General features: G+C 56.0%; 2 protein-coding genes across 2 annotated transcripts; both read right to left on the bottom strand.

The window, feature by feature from the left end:
- Window positions 1–5,058: 5,058 nt before the first annotated feature.
- On the bottom strand, window positions 5,059–6,289 carry COCSUDRAFT_15780 (hypothetical protein; the record flags this gene model as incomplete). The annotated part of the gene is made up of 3 exons (XM_005647783.1): window positions 5,059–5,364; window positions 5,682–5,813; window positions 6,248–6,289. Coding segments are annotated over 3 exons (480 nt in total), but the record flags the coding sequence as incomplete, so codon positions are not given.
- A 1,015-nt stretch (window positions 6,290–7,304) lies between these two features.
- COCSUDRAFT_66257 (WD40 repeat-like protein) lies at window positions 7,305–16,417 on the bottom strand (the record flags this gene model as incomplete). The annotated part of the gene is made up of 16 exons (XM_005647782.1): window positions 7,305–7,872; window positions 8,268–8,396; window positions 8,732–8,864; window positions 9,247–9,359; window positions 9,779–9,852; window positions 10,215–10,495; window positions 11,146–11,756; window positions 11,983–12,056; window positions 12,457–12,590; window positions 13,285–13,460; window positions 13,768–13,993; window positions 14,415–14,614; window positions 15,010–15,092; window positions 15,389–15,473; window positions 15,793–15,924; window positions 16,261–16,417. The coding sequence occupies 16 exons, from the start codon at window positions 16,415–16,417 to the stop codon at window positions 7,781–7,783; spliced, it is 2,700 nt and encodes an 899-aa protein (XP_005647839.1). The 3' UTR covers window positions 7,305–7,780.
- Window positions 16,418–17,686: the final 1,269 nt, after the last annotated feature.

Raw genomic sequence — 17,686 nt, 5'->3', positions numbered from 1 at the left:
TGGGCGCAGCGCCTGAGGAAGACTCACCTCAAAAATCCCCCGCTAAATAGTCAATCAGCCTGGTTCCCTCGAGACTCGTCAGAAGTGGCGCAGCATGCCAGCACCGCTGCCGCGCATGCATGCGAGGCTCGTCCACGATAAATCGAAATCGAAAGCGATACGTTTTGGTGTTGTTTCCCCCTTGTGCCTCCAGTTGTGCAAGGCCGCCGCCCGGGCCGAGAGCAGTGCCCGTCTCTTGAGGCGTTCCCTCTGCAAGCATTGCTGTCATTGCTCTGAGGCCCGGGCCGGACCCGCCGCGCAGAGCTGAGCGGATAATTTTCCACAATGAATCCAAAATTGGCATTGCAACCCCCTTCACACCCCTCCACCCGTGAAAACCTCGGGGGCTCGCTCGAAATGGAGCGCCCCAGAAGCGGAGGCAGAGAGCGGAGATGGTATCCACACAAAGAAGATTTGCCGGGGGACGCCAGCTCAGCACTGCATCAGCACAGCCAGATCTGGCCCCCCTCAAAAATGTGACATCTTTAAGTTTGTCCTTCATAAGGATAATCGGAACCCTAGTCAAACCCACCCAATTCAAAGAAATCGCAGAAATCGCGGCTCGGGAAACAAATCTAGGCAGTCAATAAGCGGGGCAGGGTTTCCAGATTCCCACCCTTCCCCAGGGGACAGGGGTGTCAAACCCTGCCTCCAAAAGGGGAAAAGTCCCCCATCATCCATTACTTCAGAGCCCCTTGCAGGGGTGCCCAGAACATCTTTCACACCACGCAGTCACTCACTGCTGCGAATCCAGCCAGAAATTGCCGGGTGTGCAAGTGCCACGGGGCCAAAACACAGCATTATCACATCACAGGCGTCATATCACTGCGGTCTGAAGCCATATTTTGGTGATGCATTGCAAATAGCAGGTGGCAACTTTTCCGATGTCTCTCTTTCGTCCCCATCAATGGCGCATCCAATATGCGCGCTTGTGGCTGCTGCAGGCTCCAGGCATGTGCCTTCGTCACTTGATGGCCTGACTGCTCCCAACCAACGTGGCAGCATGAACCTTAAGGCGTGCCATGTGCCCAGCAGACCACTTCATACGGCCTGCAGCTCTTTCTACAACGTAGCAACTTTCTCAGATATCAATCCTGCACTGCGCACTCCAGCGAAAACATAATTCTCCCGGTGGGGGTGACCCCTTCAGAAGGGACCCCCGCTTTACATTCCTTGCCATCCAATACTGATCTTGCTCTCACAACATACAGAGCTGCTTTCCCGCAGTCCCGCGAATGAATCAGCTTGTCTCCTTCTTTCGGCCGCTGCGCCGCAGATTCTTGCCCGCCTGTCGCCCGCCCTCTTGATTGACCGGGCGCTCAGCCCGCGCTGCGCAGTCGCCACCAGCGTCCGCCATGCCTGATCAGGCGCGCGCTGAGTAATTGTCCCCGTCACCGGCCAGCCCGGCGGCTCCGCCGCTGCGCGCGCTGTGCATGTCACCGGCCTCCTGCTTGGCCACGCCGTTGCCGGGGCCGGGGGCAGCGGCCGCGCCGGCGCTGAAGGGGCCGGAGAAGGCGAAGAGGGAGGACCCGCGGTAGTCGGTGTAGGGGCCCATGGACTGCGGTGGGCCGCGGGGGGTCCCGTTGGGGGACCCCGCCGAGCGCATGCTGTCCATCGAGTAGCGCATGGAGTCCATCGACCTGGGACAGACAATCACAGCAACATCTCAGGCTTCTGTGTGCAGCACACAGGCACCCCTGGATGCCCATGACTGTCCAAGCGATTCATCCTTGATGCTTTCATACCTCAGTGGCAACAGCTCAACTCAGTGGGCTCTCCTCATTCGAAAGTGTTTGCTCTCCGTAAAGAAGAAGGGACAAAAAGCAGCAATCTGTGGATTGAGGCTAAGAGACCAGCAGCAGACACTAATACCGCTGCATGCCGAATTAGCTACAATTTACCAGCACGATCAGGGATCAATACCCTTCCCATGCCAGCGCTACTGAAGTTGACAAAAGCTGCAATTCACGCCACTGAAAAACTTGTAAAACAACTCACCCGCGCATGGCGGCGCCGTACTCTTCGATGGGAGCGCAGTGCGGCATGTACTCGTGGCCGGGGCCGGTCAGGCCGCCCATGTAGCACGAGTCCGAGGAGCGGCGCGAGTCGGTGCTCAGCCGTGAAGTGTCGAAGCGGCTGCTGTGCATGCCAAGATTGCTGGATACGCCCATGTCTATGCCTGCACGAAGCATGTGCAACATGTCCGGTCCCCTGGCCTGCCAAGAGCTATGCACGGCCTTTCTGGATACTTGGATGAAGAAGCCTCCTGCAGCATTGCTGATGGACTAGAAACATAGATTGGCGACAATGGAATATGACCCACACCTCAGCTGAAGTCAAACACTACCGAATTTTGATCACATGCCCAGCAATCTGAGCAACTAAGGTTGGAAATGGTCCAACTCAAGCTGAGGCGCGGATTCTTCAACAAGGTGTCAGCACGGGTTCAGAGGGTTCTGTCAGGGGGGCGTGCCTTCGGGCTCCGTCTGCCACAGCTGGGAGAGACCGCCGGGCACCTCAGCCCAGGACTCGCCACGGCCGGCGGCCAGGAATTCTGCGGAAGACCGCATCATCGGCTCGGAGAAGGCAGAGTAGAGGCCGGTGCCCGGCGGCGCTCCCGGCGCGCAGGCGGAGCCGTCGGGCCAGCCGCCCCTATAGTTATGGGGGTTTCCGGGGCCGGCTACGGGCCCACCTTGCGCCGTAACGGCCGCGTCGCCGAGCCACACGTCGCCGGCCAGCGCAGCGCGCGCGCGGGCCTGCGCCGCCGCCTGCATCGAGTACGCGCCCGGGCCGGCCGGCAGCGACGCGCTGCCACGCTGACGCCGGTTCCAGTTTAGCGGCAGATGGTCCTGCGTGAAGCCGCCACCGCCGTGCTGCGGCTGCTGAGCGGCCACGGCGGCCTGCAGGTTCTGCAGCAGCACCGGGTCAACACCGCCGGCCCAGTCGCCGCTGTAGCCACCGGCGGCGGCCGCCGCGGCCAGCTGCTGCAGCTGCATGTCCTCGTGGGAGAACTGCGCCTGCTGCGCGTTTCCGGCATTTTCGGCGGCAGCGGCGGCCATGCCGGCCGAGAAGGCGGCGAGCTCGTCGTAGGAGAAGTTGTTCTGCTGCTGCGGCAGGGGCTGCTCCGGCGCCTGCTGCTGCTGCAGGAAGTCCTTGTTGCTCGCCAGGGCCTCCACGATGCTCTTGAGCGTGGGCAGCGACGCCTGCACGCAGACAACATAAAGCGCCTCACAAATAGCTCGAAGACCTGCCTCCGCGTCATCCATTGCCATAGCAAGTCCGGCCCTCATACCTTTTGGCCGCTCTTACAGCCAAGGCGTTGAAAGCTCATTGCCATCGGGAATGCAGCCCATTTGCTACCTTCCTATGCTGGTCAGCTTCGAAACACAGCCTTTGACGAATGACAAAACAGCGACTAGCAAGGGGGAACATCCAGCGGAGCACAAAGCACGGATGCTCAGGTGATAAGCAAAAGGAAGACGCAAGAGTCAGGGGCACGCACGTCTTCGTGGATGGTTTGGGCGGCCATGGCGCGCTTGAGGTCGTGGCCGAGATCGATGGAGTGGCGGCCGCGGCCGCGCAAACCACCGGTGCGGAGGGAACGCGTGCGCGCGGGGTCACTGCGCGACTTCCCGCTGGCTCCCAGGTCCAGCCGGTCGTCGCGCGGCATCGTCGGCATGGCGTGCGCCTGCGGTTGCACATTTCGACAGCTGTGAGATTTGCGTAGCTCAGCATTGCAGTAGAATGCTTGGAGATTCGGGCTGCGCTACTTAAGAGAGCCCAAGACTGGACGCGTGTTGTCCCATTGTTTGCAGCTGCTCTTGGCCATCAGAGCCAGAGCCATTGACCGAACAAAAGAGACACTAGATCTTTGGTTTGCGATCGTCCTGCACAATGCTCTCAAGCAGCTTGTTCTGCTCGAACGGTAAGGGTAGTTGGAATCCAACAGTGTCTTCTGTCGCCAAGCACATCTTCGAGAGACGCGGGAATGTGTGCGGCCTTCCTTGCAAGTCCGGCAATGGCTCACCAATGGTAACAGCCATCTTTCCTCAATCAGCAGGGCTGGAAGGCCATTGTTTGGATTGTTGATGCGGAGGGACAATGAGTCAGCCTGCTTGACAAATGTGCACAAGGGCGAGCAGGTGCTCACCTTGACGCCATCGAAGCTCTTGCGGCCGGCGGCGTGGCTGGCGGGCTCCTGCACGAAGCCGCACGACTGCAGCAGCGTCGCCAGCGCGTCCACCAGCACCTGCTGCTCCTGTGCGAACCAATTATTGACGCGTCAGCACATCACTAATGATGACTTCATGACACCATCATCAACTGACACCTTGCCCATGTCGTCATGATAATGTCATGTGATCACTCCCGGGGCAGAAGAGCCCCTCCACAATTGACCAAACATGACACAAAGATGATTGCATGTGCGCTGTAAAACTCCAGGCAACAGCCCCATAGCTGGCACAGCTGCGTCTCCAACTGCGTCTTTAACTGTGTCTCCACGACAGCACGTGCCGTGCAAAGCGCAAGGATCCTTCGGACAGTAAAAGCATGCATCAGACGAGGCCAAAAATTGCACCTGGGCGGTCTGGGCGCCGGCGACCTTGGCCTGCAGGGTCTTGAGCAGGTCGTTCTCCCCGTTGCCCGGCTGCGCGTTCAGCAGCGTGCTCAGCATCTGCAGGCCCGCCTGTGCGCAATCAACACACACCGTTTCAGCCCCAAGATGCATCCCCTCATCAGGCTCAACTATCCTGCCCCCTCCCTCAATTACCCTCTTTGCAGCAGATCTTGCTACTGCTCCATCATTTCCAGCTTGCGAGGGTGACGACAGAGTTTGTGCAGGTACAGCCAAGCACGGCCGGTAGGAACAAGTTAAAGTCATAAAAAAAGTCCTGCAGCGCAACCACCCCGGCAGCTCCAAGAGCTCAAAACCAGCTCAAAGTTGGTGCGGATGAAAAGATAAAATCGCCCCGGGCGGTCATGTTGGATGGGAGTGGGTGGCCCTGAACCTGGAGAAATTCAACAAGGCAAACAAGAGACGTTAAAGTGAGAGCACACCTTGTTGGGGCTGTCGGCGGCGGCGCCGGCCTTGCGGGCGGCCTCCAGGGTGGCAGTGGTGGTGGCGGCTGCCAGGGCCTCAGGGGGCACAAAGGGCTTGTTGGCCGGCACGCGCAGCTCCTCAAGGGTGTGCGCGAAGAAGCATATCTTGCGCGCGCACTTCTCGCCGTCGTTGCAGAGCTGTGTGCGGTAGCGCGTCGGGTGCAGCCAGTACTCGAATACGTTGTGCGCATACGGGCAGGCGTCCCCGCGCGTGCAGCTCTGGTCCTGCACAGGGCACATCACCCACCGCACTCTTCAGTTTCCCGCACCCAAGAGAACTTAACGACAATGGGAATGACCAAATCAATATCTGTCTGGGCAGAGCACGCCACGTATATTTCCACCCTGGGCACTCCAATGTCCCATTGCATGGAGGGCACATCCGCCACAGCAGCTCAGCGTCCTGCCATCGCTCGATGATCAACCGATGCAGCCGAAAACCCCCCGTTCTGACTGCCAAGTCTGCTTAACAAGCCATCTGGGAGGACATGCAGCTGTAAAGTCAGCCCGACATGGTGTAGGAGACTGTAATGATCAAGTACCTTCTTCATGTTGGGGCAGGCGATGCCGGTGTAGGAGTAGAGGCGCGGGTCGCGGCGCTTGGCCTTCTCGCCCGGGTGAGAGTAGGGGCACACCGTCCAGTCATGGCAGAAGCGCTTGCTGCACGGCAACACCTGCGCACATGTGCCGGTAATGCTGTCTGTAAGAAAAATATTAATTCCATGATCGTCACGACCGCCCCACACATCTCTTCAACAATCATGCGCCCACGTGCTACTCAGGGCTGTGCCTTGGAGATTCTCCACCGCTAGCCAGCAAGAGGGATGGGTAAAGGACGACTCCTCTGAAGTTTCCCCACTGCCAGCAACGAAACAATGAGGCCCCGCTGCAAGATCTTAGGGCGTTTGAAAGGCAAGAGTGCCCTGTGCAGGCACCCTGCCTGGGTGTGCTGCCAGGCAAGTGTACCAAACCTGCTCAAAGCACAGCTGCTGCGACTAAAGCAGTCTACGAATAAGGTGACCCTCGTACAAGGATCCAAGCAGGTGAAGCTCAGCTCAGCCCCCAAGCCATCCGTTCGCCGGCTGTCAGGCAGGGGTGTCCTCCTCACCTTCATACAGTACATACGGAAGTCATCCGCCTTGTACAGCTCCGGCTCGTCGTCCGCTCCAGATGCGGCGGACACTGCAGATTGTTCCTCCTGCAGGGCCACAAGCTCATCATCGTGCCGAAAAACCAGCCGCCCTTGGGCGACCCAGGAGGTCCGGACACATAATAAGCAAGGGGCAGGTTACAGCGATGGCTGCTGGGCGCGCAGGGACACCCTAGGGCGCAGGCCGCCGGCGAATTTCCAGGCACACACGCAAATCTTGCGCCTGTGTTGACTTCAAACACCCTGACCATCCACACCACCGGCTTGCCAAGCTCCTACCCGCATCAGATATCTCACCTTTGCCACCGCACGGCCTTCCTCGGGCATCTTGTTGGGTGGCGGCTGGGGCCTCGGTGGGCCAGCAATTGGCACTCTCGCAGGTTCGAACTATGAATGCAGGCTGGTACTCCACACCAGGCTCGCAGTCCCAGTGCAGATGTCGTATGCGGATTGTACCCTGACGCAGCGTTCGAGCCAGCCAGGGGGCCGCGGGCAAAAAATTGCACAAGCTCACAGCTCGATCTTAATGCTTTCGAATGAACGGGGAAGCCCTGGTTTGGTGCCTCAATGCTGGGGCGCTTGGCACGGTCAGGATCTCATTGAAGATCTCGGACTCCTGAAGATTTCCGTAGTGCTTAGTCAGCTGTTTCTGAACCGCATTCTTGGAGGCAGGGTTTATCAGGGTGGATGACAACCTTCGGGGTTTTAGAAATGTGTGGATGAGAGCCTTCCTTGGCACTTTCTGCGGTTGAGCTGTCTTTCGACCTGCTGCCACGACTGCTCGAGATGATTGCCTCAGGATTGCGAACGCGTGATGTCATATTTTGCAAGTAACGTGACGAGGATCCCGTGCCGCGGGAGGACACTGTCCTGTATCCCACTCCCAGATTCGGCCGTGTAAGCGAAGGGGCACTTTTGTCGATCTTCTGCCTGGCAGCAAACGGGCCATGTGCCCACCGACGCTCGCTTGACAAGACGGGCCGGGCAGGCACTCGAGGGATCTCGCCCTCATCACTGTACCAAACGACCTCTTACCCACCCTACTTGTACCAGTCTAACCGCTTCAAAGCTGGTATCGGGAAAAGACGCAACCTTCGGAGCAACTCACAAGGCGCTCACCCAAGTCGAGCGCTGTGTACAATCGTCCTTGCCGCTAATAGCCAGCAAAGCCCCAACACGCTGGCAAAAGGTTTTAACTCTCATATAAAAACGATGGACAGTACTCTTGTGTTATACACATAGACAACACAAATGGGCCCGATGCCGGTGCCACTGTCCCTGCCCCTTCCAGGAGGTCTTCACTCCAGGTGATCCACACAAGATTCCACATATACACAAGATTCAACATATACACAAGACCAATTACCAATATATGATACAATACCACTGTACAGCAGCTCCCCGCTTGTGTTGTGCTGCATCAAGCGATCAAGCCCCTCCCAGTGAAAACTCCAGCTGCGTCCATGGAGCTGTTCAAGCAGCAGCAGCGGCTTACACGAAGCTGACGCGGTGGTGGGCCATCTTCTGCGCATTCTTGCCTGCCATCTCCTCCAGGTAGCGCCTCTGCATCCCCAGGCGATGCACTGCAAAGCGAAAACCTGCCTCCTCACGGCTGGGGCAAGCTCTGATCGTTGCATCAGGATTGCACAGTGCCCAGTCACACTCCAAGCGGCTCTGAACTCAGGTTAGGCATCTGACGGGTGCTTCTACAGCGAGAATGAAGCAATATTTGAGCCACAATTGTGACCTGAACGGGTGCATATCAATACAGGCAAGCTAAGCTGCTCCTACAGCCAAAGCAAGAGTCCTCCACAGCGCAAATTCAAACAACTGCAACGAAGCAAAGGGAACTGTGAGCGCCAGAGCAAGCCCAAAGGGCTGCCTTGCAGATCGCGGTGCGAGTGCAAGGTGAGCAAAGATGTAGTGACATCTCCGTCCCAGCAGCACAATTCCAAAGAGGATTTGCTGAGGAACTTGCCTCCATAATGGGGCACCCACAGCTTGACACTGCTGTCGAGGCCGCATGCCGCCAGCAGCGGCTCGTGCGGGTGCGCCGCAATGCAATTGACAATCTCCCTGTCTGAGCGCACCGCTGTCAGCAGCCGGCCTGCGCCACAGCACAGATTACCTCACCTTTGGTGTCCCCTCGAGTATTGGAAGCTGGACGGTAGACTTCTCTGCACACCGTAGACCAAGCATGCGAGAACTCATTCCAACACCTACAGCTACTGCCACTGTAGGCCCCGCGGGTAATGGGAATTTGGAGAAAACCGCACCCACACCTCAATTACCCAAATGACTTCTGAAGCTCAAAACTTTTCACCACAAGAGGTCAGTGACTGTGTGCATGGGCTGGTTTCCAGCGTCCTTCTCTTTAGAACCCTGCAATCTTGTCCCTGCATGTACTGCAGATGCTCGGGACGCAAAGGTGCTGGTACCCACCTGAGGCGCGGTCCCACAGGAACATGCGGCCGCAGTCGCTGCCGGCCGCGATCGCGGAGTCGTCCGGGCCAACAAACGCGACGTCCTTGATGGTCTGCTGGTTTATGTGGCCGCGGTACCGCATCACGTACCCCTGCACCCATATAGGGGTAATTAACAGAATTATTAGCAAATCCCCTAACCCCTAACCCATACCAGTCCTCTTCCAATCAAGACAGGGTGCACGCAAGGAAATAGAGACATGGCTGCCTGAGAGCTACACTGAACTGAGATCACCAAGCCCAACGTGCATATCGTGAAATGCTGCTGTGGCTGCACCGAGCTCTGAGCTGCGTGTCCTCTCTTTTGTACCTAGAGTGGGTCGACCACGGTGGGCACGAAACTGGTGTGACTCGGTTGAGGACCCGCAGGAACTTCAACTTCCTGCATACAGGTTGCATCACGTGGCCCAGCAGACATATTCCAGGAAGAGGAATCTGGGGGCTAAATTCTGTGCATGGCGGCATGAGGCGTACCTGCTCCACCCCATCTGCATCGCAGGGCGGATCCCTGGGCGGCTCCCCGTCAATTAGCTTCCTGCCGACCTCCGCGACGCGCCCGGTCCCCCTCTCAGCCGGCCCACTGTCGCCTGCATGACATCAGCTGCCACGTCAGCAAAGCTGTTCTCCAGCGCTGTACCTTCTCCAGCATGCACAGGTGCCCTCAATGGACACCATTAAGAAAGCATTGTGCTTGGATTGATGCAGATCTCGTGCAAAGTTTTGGAAGCAGGATAGCTTGCAGGGATGCAGCGCTTGGGTGAGGGAGCATGCAAAGCATGCAGCAGGGACCAACGTAGTGGGAGCACAAGGACAAGGGGGGGCCCGGCAGGCGGGAGGGATATTAGAAACATTGAGCACCGTGCCCATGTGTGATTGGTTCTTGCTTGGATCTGGCAAGTTCATCAAGGGAGAGGATATGGCAACAATTTGTCAGCAGAGCCACCTTGCCACTGGCAGCAACAGCATGTACAAATAAGAAGGACAATAAGAAGGACAAGGAGCATACTTTCGCAGTCGGTGCCCCACTCCTTCCCGCTGTAATCCAGATTGTCTTCCTCCTCAGCAGCATTCTGCGCCATCCTGCTGTTGCACCAAGCAGACACTGAAAATGAAGTTTGAAACCTCCCTAGCCAGTCAGCCGGACGTCCTCATGTCCTGTCTGTCCAGGAGGCGCTTCAAAACTTGCTCATGTGTTGATTTTCATCCGGACCGAGGTCTGGCAATTGCATGACCAAGCTCAAACACTGCAGCCCAGTCTACTCGACACATGAGCAGCCTCATCCGCTGGACATACAGAATATTGCATGCAATGACATCGCCATGCAGTGCCAAAACCAGAGTCATCATGCCAGCTTGGCAGCCAGCAATGTGCACAAAGATATGCAAACCATTTGCTCGATGTCATCTGCACGGAAGTGGTTGGCATGTCAAGAGCAACGCACACAAAATCCCAGCCGCCGGCGAGGTAGTTTTCCAGCGCGTTCTCTGCCTCGGCGGCCCCTGGCAGTGACTCGGCAGACGCCGCTGAGTCATCGTTTGACTCACCGTCTGAGTCATCATCGCTATACGCTGACATCGCCTCCAGAAAGCCGGTCGGCTCCCCCGCTATGGCCTGCACAGTTTCCTCGTCGATCCAGACCTCGTCACCCTCTGAGATGTCATAGCTGTCACTCATATCGCTGTCGGAGCTGCTGCTGCTGCTGCTGCTGTTCGCTAGCATCTCCTGCAAGGCAAACATGGACTTCACTTCGACAGTTATAACCAAATCTTAGAGGGCTGTTGGCAGCCACCAGACTCATTGGTCTTGTAGGCAGTCTGGCACCTGCCCATCTTCATATCGCAAACGTTATGATGCGCCTGCATTCCTTCAAAAAGTGCATTTTGCATTCTGGCAATCCTATAATTGTTCTTGCCCAAGAATGCATGCAAATTTGGTGGTGCAAAATCAGGTAGATCTGAGTACTTTCTCCCTAATGATCACATACCTGGAGCAATCAAACACACAGCGGTGTTCATCTTCAACTGACGTGCACTCGCATGCAACAATGAGGAGCTGAAAAACTGGAGATTCAGAGTTGGGGAACATGGTAAGAGATAAAGTAACATATTTGCAGCCCTGCTTCAAGCTTCTGCCCCGATTCTGATATCGTGTACTAATTACCTGACCTTGAGGTCATCGGTGCAACAAAGTTGACAGCATTGATGATACGGGGGAATGCAGCCAGCACACTTCTCAAAAAAAGCTTCTGGCTGTATCATGCACGTTGTGTTGGGTTGGCAGCGATGGTTTGCTTATCAGTGGCAGATATTGAACAGTGCACAGCCAGTTGGAACAGGTCATGGCTCCTACAAAGAATCTTTCTATGAGCGTACCTGCCGCACACGCCGCATGCTCTCGGCGATGGCCCGGATGTCTTCTTCCTCCATATTTACAGCCGCCGCGAGCGTCCGCGCGCGCCGGCGGCCGCGGCGGCGCAACCGGCCCAAAGAATCTGCCTGCGACCCCCCGCTGCCATCTGAGTCCGCTTGCTCCGGCTCCGTCTCCGAGGCCGCCGGCGAATCATCCCCGGCCGCTGCCGCTGTGTCCCGAGCGGCTCTCGCCGAATGAAACGGCGCCGCAGCCGCTTCTTGGGCTGCGGCAGACGGCACGTCGGCGGCGGCTGCAGCGCCTGACAGTGCTTGTCTATCGGCGGGTGTGAGTTGATTTGCATCCAAGGATGCAGCGGCGGCTGCGGCGGCAAAGTTCCGATCGCGCGGCAGCTCTGCCAGGGCCGCGGCTGACGACGTCTGTGCCATTGCCGCGCGGAATCGGCGATCGCGGCGCCGCGGTCGGCTGCCGGTGTCCAGCATGTCGTCAATGAATGATGCCGGCGCGCTGCTTCTTGGATGTCCGTGATCAATCGAATGAGAAGGACGACCTCCCTCGGCCTCCCCAGGATCGGAGTCAACGGCCAGCACGGCTCTGTGCGTCGCAACCACAGCGCCTGCATTCATGGCAGAATTAGAATCCTCATTTTGGCATATCTTCTATCATAAATAAAACTTTTGCTGGGCAGGTGCAAAACCCAATGCACATACAAAGAGTTTCTGCAACTAAGAGCATGCGCTAATCTTCAAGAAAGAGCATGCGATACTACAAGGCGTGCACTGGTGATAATTGGCAGTGTTACTTATGTGCACAGAAGGGGTGGCTAGGAGTGCGAAGCCCACCTTGGACAAACTGCTCTGCAAAGTGCGCGCGCAGCCGCTCCTCCAAATCCTCCAGTTCCTGGCTCCAGCACAGCCTGGCGGGGCCACACCACATTACATATATCAGATTTTGCAGCACTCCCACACATACTCTCATGCACATCACAATGAGTCAAATCACCATCAGTGCTTACAAGCACCCACAAGAGCATGCCATCACTGAAGTCATCTCCAAGAACACCCCAAATAAACGAGAGATGATCATCCATTGAAATGCTCCATGCAGCAGACACGATTGAATGATCATCTCCCCAAGATCTGCGACGCTCTCAGGGATGGCTCCGCTATGCAAACTTTCAAGCCAACCAATGTCAGCAGACAGGGCGCAACCACATAACCCATGAAGGATTTTCTCACCTACCCCACCTAAGAGATCACCTGGCCACTCTAAATACCAGAGAATTACATATTTCATGAGCCCCCCGGGAGACCCACCCCTTGGCAAGCTCCACGTCTCGCAGCGCAGCGTCGTAGTTGCCGCTGGCCTCGTGACACGCCGCCAGCTCAAAGAAGGCCCGGCCCAGCCGCGGCGACAGCCGCAGCGCTGCCGCAGCACACACCACCGCCTCCTGCAAGCAGAAAACATTTTGCACACCATAGGTCTGGCCGCCATAAATGGAACAGAAATTGCGCAACAGGAGATGCCCTGGATAAAGTAAACACAACTGCCACGCTTGGTGTCCAGCACTCAGTAAAGACAACATGCAGGTCCATTGGCTTGCTTTGCTGACTAATTAGAAAATATGCACGCGCTGAGGGTACCATGTGTCTGAGACACTGAGATGGCAGAGACAAGTTTTGGAAGGATGAAGATTTGTGGCAGCTGCAGAATTGGCCCAAGCTGAACACTGTCAGAGGCGAAGGCACGCATACTGGGCCCATGCAGGGGTCAGAAGCTTATACCCCCGCCTCGTGTGGATCCGGGAGCTTAAGAGTGTCATCGTCAAGAGCATCCTTAACTTGAGAGACACTTGCCGAAAAGCTGCTGCAAATGAAGTGGCCCTTTCCAGAAGAGAGAACGGACGTACTCTGCAAGATGTCATGCGTGCAAGACATCATTAGCTTGCCAAATTGCTGCCCACAACGAAATCGCAGCAGACAAGTTTGTATCAGATTTCTCACTTTGAGAGCCCCAATCAGGCCTAACAAGGACTGATCACGAGACGCCTGTCTCCCCTTGACAGGAAGGTAAGCACCAGCGAGGAGAAGTCCCTATTTTGAAACGATATTTCATATGCATGAACAACAGGGCCGGCAGCGCACCGCGACACGCCCCTCGCGGCGGAAGCGGCCGGCGCGCGCGGCGAGGACCTCGGCCCGTTGGCGGCTGCTCTGCCCCGGCATGCGTGAGCGCTGCGCGTCCAACTGTGCGTCTATTGCGTCCTCCAGCGTTCCCTCCTCCGCCGCTTCTGCCATTGCCTCATCCCTCTCCTGCGTCCCTGCACACATCGGCACAAGATAACCTTAAATTCAAGGAGATAGACACAGAGGGATGTTCACTTCAGTGACGCAGCACAATCTCCACGAAGAAGACTCCATAGAGAGGGACAAGCGATAGGAAGGGAGAGAAGAAAGCGGGCGTCAAGATAGTTATCCCCTCATACCAACACAAGCATAAATAACCAGTTGCCTTGCAATCATCGCGCATCGACAACAAGCCTTGCAGCTTTACTTTATTAGGACAAGCTGGAAGATTGATCACATTTGAGCAAGAAGGTACAGCGAAGACATCAGAGAAGGTGCCACCTTCTGCGTACATGCTGCGGCGGGCCCGCCGCAAGGATCGGCCGACGGGAGCTGGCGGCTCGGCGGCGGCCGGGGGAGCGTCGTTGCCGTCAAGGGGGAAGAGGTAAACGGCGTCGTCGAGGTAATTCCCCACGACCCAGCGGCCGTCCGCAGAGCAGGCCACGCCTGTGATTGTGTCGTGGAAATAGTCCGGGTTACCCACCGCTGGGGAGTACATGGCCACGGCCTGCGTGAATGTGCACGCACATGCCTTCTTAGAAAGCACTTGTGAAGACAAATTCCAGAACTTGGGGAGCACCAAGAGCCCTGCATTTCCCTTGAGCCCCTCAGCGCACTTTAAGGATTTCAGTCAAAGGAAAGAGATATTTGAAGGCCTTCAAGAACATATCCGCTGCCCCATAGCCTGCTTACTTCGGCTGGCTTTGAAAATTGGCCTACCATGCGTGGGCACGGCTTGTGTGACAGCTTATCTCATACAGGGGGAAGCTGCGCCTCTTCTCTGTACAAGGAGCATTAGGAAATGCCAAATGTGGACTAGGCAAAAATCTATCTCGCCACGCTATCTCGCCCAGAGAAGAGGCATAAATTCTAGTTGCATGAGAGAAGGCTGACAGATCATGTGACACAACAAACGAGCCCGTACACACCTTGACGCGGCCAACGGAGGAGGTGACACGGCGATCGAAGACGCGGAGCCATGGGTCGCCCCCGCCGACGGCGAAGAGGTTCGGGCGTTGCGCTGGGGAGCAGATAGAGTTGAGCTCCATCATTCGGTTGCCGCCGTGCGAGCGCACGTACACCAGCACCGCCGGGCCGCCGCTCGGCTGCCGCCTGTCCAGCTGGCGCACTGCGCAGCGCAGCGTGCATGACGTGACCTTCATGACGTCATGACGTGGCGTCTCGAGTGTTTGAGGGATGCACGATACTGCATTTTCAATTACAGTCTTCGACATTGCAGATCTCATCCTGGACACACGGTTGCTAAGACATGATCACCAACATGCCAGCTTGTCAGATACTTCACGTGCATGCACTGCCAAGGAGACCTTGAACTGAAGTCCTCGTTGGGTGCAAAAGTGACTGCGGAGATGATTGGCATGGCTTGGCCATGCAGAGCTGCCAGGCTACTAGCAACAAAAGAAATCGTTGCACGCTGTATGCTGCTAGATTTCTCCAGGGCTTGAAGCAAGAATGGGCTGCAAAAGTTCCATGAATGATTGTTGAGAGACTCTGCCTGCGCACCCGTGCCGTCCTCTGCCGCGGAGATTATGAGCGAGGGGTTGCCGGCCTCGGTGACCAGCTTCTTCACCCGTTTGTCGTGGTGCCTGCGCAGCCACATGCATGCCATGTCAGCATCACCTGATCATGACTTATCACAATTTTGGTGACTAAACACACTCCATGTGACGCCTGCTAGCCTATAGGAGTCCCAGGACAGATCACCTGACACTGCAGCCATGGCCGCAGCCTGATCTCGAAAACCACTTTTGTGATACCAGATCGTTGAATCTCAGTGATGGCTGGCTAAGGCAAGAGACTCAATGCATCAGCGCTGCTGGTGCTCATTCTCACGAGAGGAGTGGTGGAGACCGGGGAATGTAAGGCGGACGTGCTGACTCACGTGTAGATCTCCATGGCCCGCCCAGCAGTCAGGTCGTGCACCCGCACTTCGCTGTCCCCTGCGCATGTCACTGCCACCCGATCCCCTGCAATTTTGCAAAACAACACATCACTTGCTGAAGCCATGTTGCTGTTGCTGTCGGCCATTCTGTCTAGTGGGATGCCTGCATGGGCCTGCAAAAGCTAAAGATGGATCACCCCTGCAGAAAGGGCCATAGATTTGCAGCATGAATGAATCTCCACAGCCAATGCATACCCATGCAGAAATATGACCCCTGTGTCCGCCAAGTAGCAACTGACAGCCACGGCACTACTACCCATGCCAGGCAGCCAGCATCATCAAATCCTTTGCGCACTTTGCAGCATGCACGTGCCCGATCAGCATGTGCATGCACCTGCCCGCACCTGTGGCCGGCATGTGCTTTGTGCAGAAGATGTTGGCGGAGTGGCCAGTCCTTACAGAGCCACGAAGCTTCCTCCGCTCCACATCCCACACCGCCATCAGCGTGTCGTCTGATCCGCTCAGGAGCGTGTCACCTGCATGCATGACTTTGGCATGAAAATATCTTGCATTTGAATGCCTCACCATCCTGATTAATCGATGTTGGGTCGACGTTTGTAGCATGACGACAATGGTTTCAATGGACTTTCATGCTGGCAAAGCCAAGCATGTGAGGAGGTGACACTAAGGTCTCAAGAACATTTCAGTGGGGGAAGGATGCTGTCTTGTGCCTCCAAAGTTCTTGATGCTCAGATCCGTGCTGCATGCGGCTGCAAATTGTTCCAATACACTGAATGACCACTTGTTGGGCACCACACCACACGCATGAAGGGATTAGAACAGGATCAAATTTGAGCCTCAGAAGGATGTACCACTCTCGCTGAAGCTGATGTGGTTGACGCAGCCGCTGTGATGTTTCAGGCTGCCCTTCATGCGGATTGTGGGGAGTGCTGCAACATACGCTGCCTTGGTGAAGGCCAGAGGCGAGCCGCATAGGCCTCGTTCGCGGTCCTGCAGCGGCCTCAGCATTGTTGCTTGTGCAGGTGACGAGTTCGAGGCAGCCTTGTCAAGGCTAGATGCAGCCCTGGCATGTCCTGGAAGCAGGCAGTTAGAAAGGATCAAATGCCTTCTATAATCAAGTAAAGCGTGGATTTTACAGACACCTGCCTCAATGTAAAATATGCTGCTGTTGCTGGAAGATCGATCGGGCTGTCCCATGGTCACCATTAACCAGATCGAAGGTAAAATGTGGTGCCAGAATTCCTACAAAGCGTGACTGTCATGGAGATGTGGGCATTAGTATATCTCTTACGGCTGTTAGAACCAATCACTGCATCATGCGGCCTTGAGAGCAGTTTGTTTTCGGGAACGGAAAAAACGTTGAAGCGCTCTGACTCAGCTGCACTTCCAACATTTGCGCAAGCACCCCTGGATATAAGCACTCCTGCCATATACTCCGAACTTATATGAATCTTGTTTTGCATGTATTGGCACGCGCACAGACTGTTACAAGTCATGGTACTCACCAGTACGACGCTAGCAAATTTGCAAGAAACACCAGCCGCATTCAAGCCCCACCCTTCTCTGTGCAACAAATGGATGACAGGGGGAGAGCAGAGCCTAGTCTTCAGCACCGTCGTACAAGAGAATCCTGGATGCTACTCAGATTCACCCTCGATTTAAAGCTAGGGTTTTGTGGTTGACTGATGCTGGCACTGGGTTCAGCATTCTGCCATTTTGGACATATTGGAGTTGCATGCAGTTGTGTTAACATTAGCTGTGTCCATCTGTCGAGCATGCCTTTTACGACGCCCAAATGACATGACACCATTCACAAATGCAGAACCCGGCTGGCGGGGGGCGGTACAAATAGTGAGCACCGTGTCCACCGTGACGGTTGATTGGGTCTTGCTTGAATCTGGCGAGTCCAACAAGGGGTAGGATTGTAACAGCCTTTAACTGCAGCTTGTCTGCAGGACGTACCTTGCCTTTTGCCAAGAAAAGCGTGTAATATTAATAATGACAATAAATGCAGAACGCCCTCCTCTAGCTGATACAAGCAATGAGGCCGGCTCTAGTTGCAATGCTGTGCATGCCATGCGGCTATACATGACTGTCCGTTGATGTAGCAATGCACTGCATGCAAACAGGCACCATGACAGGCCTGATATGTACACATTGCCCTCCCATGCGGTGCATCTTCAGCAGTACAGAACAATGCCCGTGAAAGCCCCATGCATGATCAACAAATATCCACAAGGTCTGCTGAGCAAGCTTTGCTAGCGCTCCTCCGTCGGT

This window comes from Coccomyxa subellipsoidea, assembly GCF_000258705.1.
Source record: "Coccomyxa subellipsoidea C-169, whole genome shotgun sequence".
In the NCBI taxonomy this organism is placed as follows: domain Eukaryota; kingdom Viridiplantae; phylum Chlorophyta; class Trebouxiophyceae; family Coccomyxaceae; genus Coccomyxa; species Coccomyxa subellipsoidea.
The sequence above is the reverse complement of the archived record's forward strand: the minus strand, read 5'-3'. Positions and strand labels throughout refer to the sequence as shown.